The sequence below is a fragment of the Lathyrus oleraceus genome, chromosome 2, assembly GCF_024323335.1.
Source record: "Lathyrus oleraceus cultivar Zhongwan6 chromosome 2, CAAS_Psat_ZW6_1.0, whole genome shotgun sequence".
NCBI classification, from domain to species: domain Eukaryota; kingdom Viridiplantae; phylum Streptophyta; class Magnoliopsida; order Fabales; family Fabaceae; genus Lathyrus; species Lathyrus oleraceus.
In genome coordinates, this window is record NC_066580.1 from 481,016,975 (window position 1) to 481,023,981 (window position 7,007).

At 33.2% G+C, this 7,007-nt stretch overlaps 1 protein-coding gene across 1 annotated transcript; it reads left to right on the top strand.

Moving 5' to 3' along the window:
* The first annotated feature begins 1,499 nt into the window (after positions 1-1,499).
* On the top strand, positions 1,500-5,580 carry LOC127120651 (hsp70-Hsp90 organizing protein 3). The gene is made up of 7 exons (XM_051051164.1): positions 1,500-2,536; positions 3,988-4,276; positions 4,428-4,513; positions 4,600-4,823; positions 4,925-4,991; positions 5,077-5,136; positions 5,229-5,580. The coding sequence occupies exons 1-7, from the start codon at positions 1,634-1,636 to the stop codon at positions 5,340-5,342; spliced, it is 1,743 nt and encodes a 580-aa protein (XP_050907121.1). The 5' UTR covers positions 1,500-1,633; the 3' UTR covers positions 5,343-5,580.
* The last annotated feature ends 1,427 nt before the right edge of the window (positions 5,581-7,007 follow it).

Here is a 7,007-nt window from a genome sequence, read left to right on the forward strand (position 1 = left end):
CCAGTAGTGACATTGACGTCGTGTGAAGCAGAGTACATATATGTTTCTTTCTATGCATGTCAAGCAATGTGAATGGTGAATTTGGTCGAAGAAATTACAATGAAGAATCATAGAGTAATTACCATGAAGATTGACAACATGTCTGCTATCGATTAGACGAAAAGTTTGGTAACACATGAAAGAAGCAAACACGTCAAAATGAGGTTCCATTATCTTCGAGAGCAAGTAGCAAATGGGAGGCTGAACTTAGAACACTGAAGAACTGAGAATCAGATTGCAGACATCGTGACGAAAGATATGCAAGTCGAAGTGTTCAAAAGACTAAGAACAATGATGAATGTAGATAACCTATACACAATGAGTTAGGTGACATGTTGTAAATATAATTCCCTGTGTCAAATCACCATTTCAACATAGTATATTATTGTCAAAATGCTTTGTGTGTCGAAATGTATAGTTGTCGAAATGCAAAACAAGTGTATCTCGACAGAATTTTGACTTAACTTTATTTGTTTGTTTTACCTGAGTTAGTTAGGTTAGTTGGAGATTGTTTGGTGAACAAGCAATCTCAACCTATAAATAGGGAGATACTCTATCATTGATTATAATGCAATTGCATATAGAAAAGTTGAATAAAATTTCAGTTTGAAAGCATATAAGTTTCTCTGCATAATTCACAACTCATCTCCTTCTCATTTTTGTTGAAACCCTAATTTATTTCTTCTTCAAATTCAATTTTTTTTTTCTTCTTCAATAATCATTGTGCAGCAGAATGATCTTGCAACAAATGTTGGTTGATTCATTCGAGTGAAGAGTGAAGAATAAGAGAAATAATCAATAAAAAAGATTGATTTTTGTTCATAAAAATTGATTCATAATTCTCCTTAGATTTGGTGCAATTTCAACATCAGGAATTTGACGAAATTCCAAAAAAACTAGATAGGATGAAATATAAACGACACTTACACCAAAGTAGAAACTTGAAAAGAGAAAAGAGACCTAAAATAATCACAATATTAAATACAAATCAATTTAGTTGTTGTGAAAATAAATAAAAATGAAATTTAATTTACATAATTGAATGTCATGTAATATGTTTAAATTTTATACAAATCATAATTATATATTATTATTATTTTTTTAAGGGTAATGCTAACTTGTGCCCCAAGGGCTCAAGTTAAGAAATCCACAAATGAAAAAATTTTATTTAAAAAAACAATTGAATCATTAATTATGACTTTGTATTAAGTTCACCGCACAAATTCCAATATTTTTTTACTTTATTTATCTCTTAACTTGTGCCCTTGGGGCACAAGTTAGCATTACCCTTTTTTTTAAATCTATTGCAATCTCACTCTAATACTCCTATTCTACTTTTAATTAAAACTTGATTTAAGTAGAAAATAGAAAATTTGTTTGATTTGCGAAATAATAATAGTCTAATCTTTATTGATAGAACATTCGAGAACCATAACCCCCTAGGCCTTTGTAGAACTCTCTAGTTAACCAAACCATCCAATTATATCTATAACTACTATCTCTCTCTCCCAAACCCAAACGAAGTAAACCCTTTATTTCCTTCATTCTTCTCACAAAAAAACAAAAACCCTTTCGAATCAACTCCGATCCATCTATGGCCGAAGAAGCCAAAGCCAAAGGCAACGCCGCATTCTCTTCCGGCGACTTTCCAACCGCCATCCGCCACTTCTCCGAAGCCATCGATCTAGCCCCCGACAACCACGTTCTCTATTCCAACCGATCCGCAGCTTACGCTTCTCTCCAGAAATACACTGAAGCTTTAGCCGACGCCAAGAAAACCGTCCAACTCAAGCCTCACTGGGTTAAAGGCTACAGCCGTCTCGGAGCCGCTCATCTCGGTTTATCTCAATACGATGACGCTATTGCTTCTTACAAGAAAGGTCTCGATTTTGAGCCTACTAATGAGCCGCTTAAATCAGGTTTAGCCGATGCGGAGAAAGCTGCGGCTTCGGCCGCGGCTAGGTCACGCTCTGCGCCGGCTAATCCCTTTGGAGATGCTTTCAGTGGTCCTGAGATGTGGGCTAAGCTGACGGCTGATCCTACAACTAGGGCTTTTCTTCAACAACCTGATTTTGTCAAGATGATGCAAGATATTCAGAAAAATCCGAATAATCTTAATTTGTATCTGAAGGATCAAAGAGTTATGCAAGCTTTTGGGGTTTTGCTTAATGTTAAGCTTGGAAGTCCTGGTGATGATGTGGACATGCCTGATACTCCTTCTTCCTCTTCTTCTGAGAGGAAGAGAGCGGCTGAAGCTGAGCCTCCTAAGCAGCCTGAGCCGGAGCCTGAACCTGAACCCATGGAAGAGGCTGATGAGGAAAAGGAAGCTAAGCAGAGAAAGGCTGAGGCACAGAAGGAAAAGGAGGCTGGTAATGCAGCGTACAAAAAGAAGGATTTTGATACTGCAATTCACCATTACTCAAAAGCTTTGGAATTGGATGATGAAGATATATCGTTTCTCACCAACCGTGCTGCTGTATACTTGGAGATGGGAAAGGTATGGATGATTTTTGCTTTTAATATGTTTGTATATGTATATATGTATGCTTGTATTGGAGTTTCTGTTTGTTTCTATTATTTATTAACCGTGCATCATTCAGTTTAGTCTGTTAAGATTTGGTTCCTGGTGATAGAGTGTTTAATCTAGCCTTTTGTATACCATTAGTTGTATTCAACATTTAGCCGGTTAACTGTTGCCATTATAACCCAAATGGGAATTGCATTGATTAGAGATACTATTGTCTTGTATAGGGCGTGAAAGGACCTTATTTTTTACATAGGGGATAAAGTTTTCAATTTGGTCCTGTCACTTAGAAGAAGTATATGCTTTAAATTGTATCAAGATTAGAGATCAAATTATAGTTAGTTGTATGCATTGGAATGTTTTTTTGAATGGATAATTGCTACTGGTTAGTATTGTTTTTTCTTCTTTGTGGGATTGAACCTATGATCTCCAACTCCTTTACAACCCTTAGCTCACCTCCAACTTTTTTAACCCTTAGCTAAGGTCAAACCAGTTGAGCAGTGGATCACAAATACGTCTTAGTCTTAGCTAGAAATATTATTTAATAGAAGCAATCGGCTAAGTATGCTATTAAACCTTTTTTGTTCATTTGTTTTGTTTGTGGGTGAACCGTGGATATCTAGATTTGCATAGATGCAGTCTATTATTTTAGGTTTTTGGCTCAACTGACCTAGTTTTACACGTGCCCTATATTTGAGGCTCATTGGCGGCTGTATGCCTTTCTGTCACAGTGCAGCTTGTAAAGTCTCTTACCTGTTTTTTATGCTTTTTTTGTATAATCAAAATTGTAACCAATTATTGGTGTAGCCATTCATGAGAAAACCAAGCATAATATTTAAACTGTATTTTAATTTAAAGCCTTGCCCATAGACCCTTATGATTGAAGGCATTAAAAAGTGGACATGGAATCTAAATGTGGCAAATAAGATATACCTTTATGGCTCCAATATGGGTACTGGAGGTTGCCTATGATTTCTAATCATATGGACAGTATTTTGTCTAAATCCAGTTGATGTGAAATCTAAGCATATCAGAGTTAATTGACTCTTTAACAACTATGAATTTCAAGATGATTGTGGTTTTGTTTTGTGATTGTATATGGTTATAACTATGCAAAATACTTTGGTGTGGCCAACAGATTATTGGGTGACCTCAAGTATTAGTCGACTTAAGATATCTGAGTCTTAAAATTGAAATTAGGCTGTATTTGGTCAATTTCCACACTTAGCATGCCATTAACAATATATCAGTTTTGTTGCTAAAGCTTGTTTCAGTGTTGGATGGTTAAGGAATTTGGGTAAAATTGCCTATGATTTGGGTGTTTGATTAAGATCAGGAAGATCAATAATTCTGTTTTTTTTTAAATTAAATGAAGGTCTTCCCTGTGATTTACATTCTGACCAATAAACCTTGAATCCTTTCAGTATGAGGATTGCATTAAAGATTGTGACAAGGCAGTTGAAAGAGGACGGGAACTACGATCAGACTACAAGATGGTAGCAAGAGCTTTGACAAGGAAGGGAACTGCCATGGGCAAAACGGCAAAATGCTCTAAAGATTATGAACCTGTCATTGAGACATTTCAAAAAGCACTTACCGAGCACCGCAACCCAGACACCCTAAAGAAACTGAATGAAGCTGAAAAGGCCAAGAAAGAATTAGAACAACAAGAATACTTTGATCCAAATTTGGCTGACGAGGAGCGAGAAAAAGGTACTACTGTCTCTTAGTCAGTCTCTTAATCTGTCTCTTAGTCTGATCTTCCAGGTTCTTCATTTCCTGCAAACATCCTTTCTGAACCTCTTCCCTTTAATATCATTTTGACTTGATCTTATTTGTTGACTTTGTTATCATTGACACGCAGGGAATGAATTCTTTAAGCAGCAGAAGTATCCCGAAGCTATTAGGCATTACACCGAGTCTCTAAAAAGAAACCCGAAAGATCCTAGGGTACTAATATTCTTTGAATACAAGTGGCGATCCTTGTGACTGTCTTAATGTGTTTCCTAATATGTTGAATACTCCATTTCTTTCAGGCTTATAGTAACAGAGCTGCATGTTACACCAAATTGGGGGCAATGCCTGAAGGTTTAAAGGATGCAGAGAAGTGCATTGAGCTTGATCCAACCTTCACCAAGGGTTATACCAGGAAAGGTGCAGTTCAGTTTTTCATGAAAGAATATGAAAAGGCTTTGGAAACATATAAGGAGGGGTTGAAACATGATGCCAACAACCAGGAGTTGCTTGATGGCATTGGAAGGTATGAGTAATATTGGTCAAAGTCCCTGTAATGTATAATAATATTTGAAGTTTCTTTATTATAGAACACAAGTATCTTCACTCATGTATCATCCATTTCAGGTGTGTACAACAAATTAACAGAGCCAGCCGTGGAGATTTAAGTCCTGAAGAGTTGAAGGATAGACAGGTTTGTTATATAGTGTGAAAATCTTTCCCAATCAGAAATTATAATTTAAATGTGTTGTATATCATTATATATTGTTATCTTGCAGGCCAAGGCAATGTCAGATCCAGAGATACAGAATATCCTTCAAGACCCTGTTATGCGACAGGTTTACTTTTTTTCTTTCTTGGATGAATAATGGTTATAATGTGTTGTTACCATAATAAAAAGTGCTTATATAAGAATTGGGTTTGTATGCAGGTATTGGTTGACTTCCAGGAAAATCCCAAGGCTGCACAGGAACATACCAAGAACCCGGGTGTGATGGACAAGATCCAAAAGCTGATCAGTGCTGGAATTGTCCAGATGAGGTAAACTTTGTGGAAGATGGCAGCTCTCGCATAAAAGCAATTCCTACAGTGACTTTAATTTGATATTTGATAGATTGGATTGGATGTAAAATGGGAAATTTTGACTTGTTTTTCAGTTGTTTTCGTGATTTTTTATATTTTATAACAAACTCGAGTGCAATTCATTTTAGCATAGTAGTAGTAGTTGGTTTCGTATGTATTGACTTGGCTTTTTATAATTTAATCTTAATCCGTACTCCTAATGTGTGTTCCTTACTTTTCAAGAAAAAGTTAATTACTTGGAATTCTGTGCTTTGTGAAGGTTTGCTGAGATACATACGAAAGTATGTTGGATGTTTTTATTTAGTGTTTGTACTGTACTACGTTTTAAGTGCTTTTATTCCCTGCAATCTGGACTTGCATACTATGTGATTAGCCGCAGTCAGTAGATCTGCAGTTGACCATCTGATTAAGATCTGACAGTTCTGTTTTAAATTTGAATTATAAAATAAAAAATAAAGAAATTTAGTGTTATGAACTGTGTGATCAAGATCAAGCGGCTCTAAATGTTTTGACTGTGATTGCGGCATAATATTGGGCAAAGTTGAATAATATTTCTCGAGTGAGAAGCTGCAACTGTAATAGTATACGTCTGTGCTTACTGATCAAATTGTTTTTCCCCTTGCACGTATTTTGTAACACGCACCAATTGAAGTATTTTTTCCCTCTATTTAGTTATAGAAAAATGTTATCTGAATAATTTTTTTATGTGTCGTGGATATCTTATTTTTATGAGATATAGTGTTTATACCGGTATTAATAAGTATGAGACTAATTATATCTTTTGTCAGGGTAGAAGGTTTGTTAGTGTATCACAACTAGTACTATGATTAAAATAAAAGTTAAATATTTATAAAAATTTAAGGATCATAATAAGTCAAATAATTAAAAAAAATACCAGTTATACTTAATTAACAATTCAAAATGTCATTAATTAAATTCTTAATATATATCCCTCTTACAACTATAACATCTACTTGCATTTTTGTATAAGATACATTGATCAATATAAAATGTTAAATGTTTTACATAAAAATTGTTAATTAAACTATTTTATTGTTCGAAATAATTATTTTAAATAAGTAAATATTACAAGTTTTTTTGAAGTCGCAAATCTAATTAAATAATTGAAAAGTAAATAGTTATAGTTTGTGTAAATATATTTTTGTATACTAATATTTTTTAAATTAACAAAATGTTTATTTTAATAAATAAAAAAATAATATTCCAAAAATTTATTATTATTATTTTGTTTAATGATAACTTGTACATTTTTTTAATCTTACATTTTTCAACGATAGTAACACTTTTCTTTTAAATATAATAAAAAAAATATATGTATTTTTTGGTCCTCTACGAGGGTTTAGGATATTTTTTTTAATAATTAATTAATTATTTTGATTAAATTAAATAGTAATTTTAATTAATTTTTAAGAAATTAAATTAATTAAAATTTTGAAATTGAAGTTTTGAACATACAATATCATTTAAAAATCTACATGTCAAAGAGTTTGATATTGATAAGTTATATATATATATATATATATCTATATCTATATATATATATATATATATATATATATATATATATATATATATATATATATATATATATATATATATTTTATAG

Coding starts and splice junctions, on each gene's coding strand:
- LOC127120651 (XM_051051164.1), top strand. CDS start 1,634: ATGGCCGAAGAAGCCAAAGCCAAAGGCAACGCCGCATTCTCTTCCGGC. Junction 2,537..3,987: donor TATACTTGGAGATGGGAAAG/GTATGGATGATT, acceptor GAATCCTTTCAG/TATGAGGATTGCATTAAAGA. Junction 4,992..5,076: donor AAGAGTTGAAGGATAGACAG/GTTTGTTATATA, acceptor GTTATCTTGCAG/GCCAAGGCAATGTCAGATCC.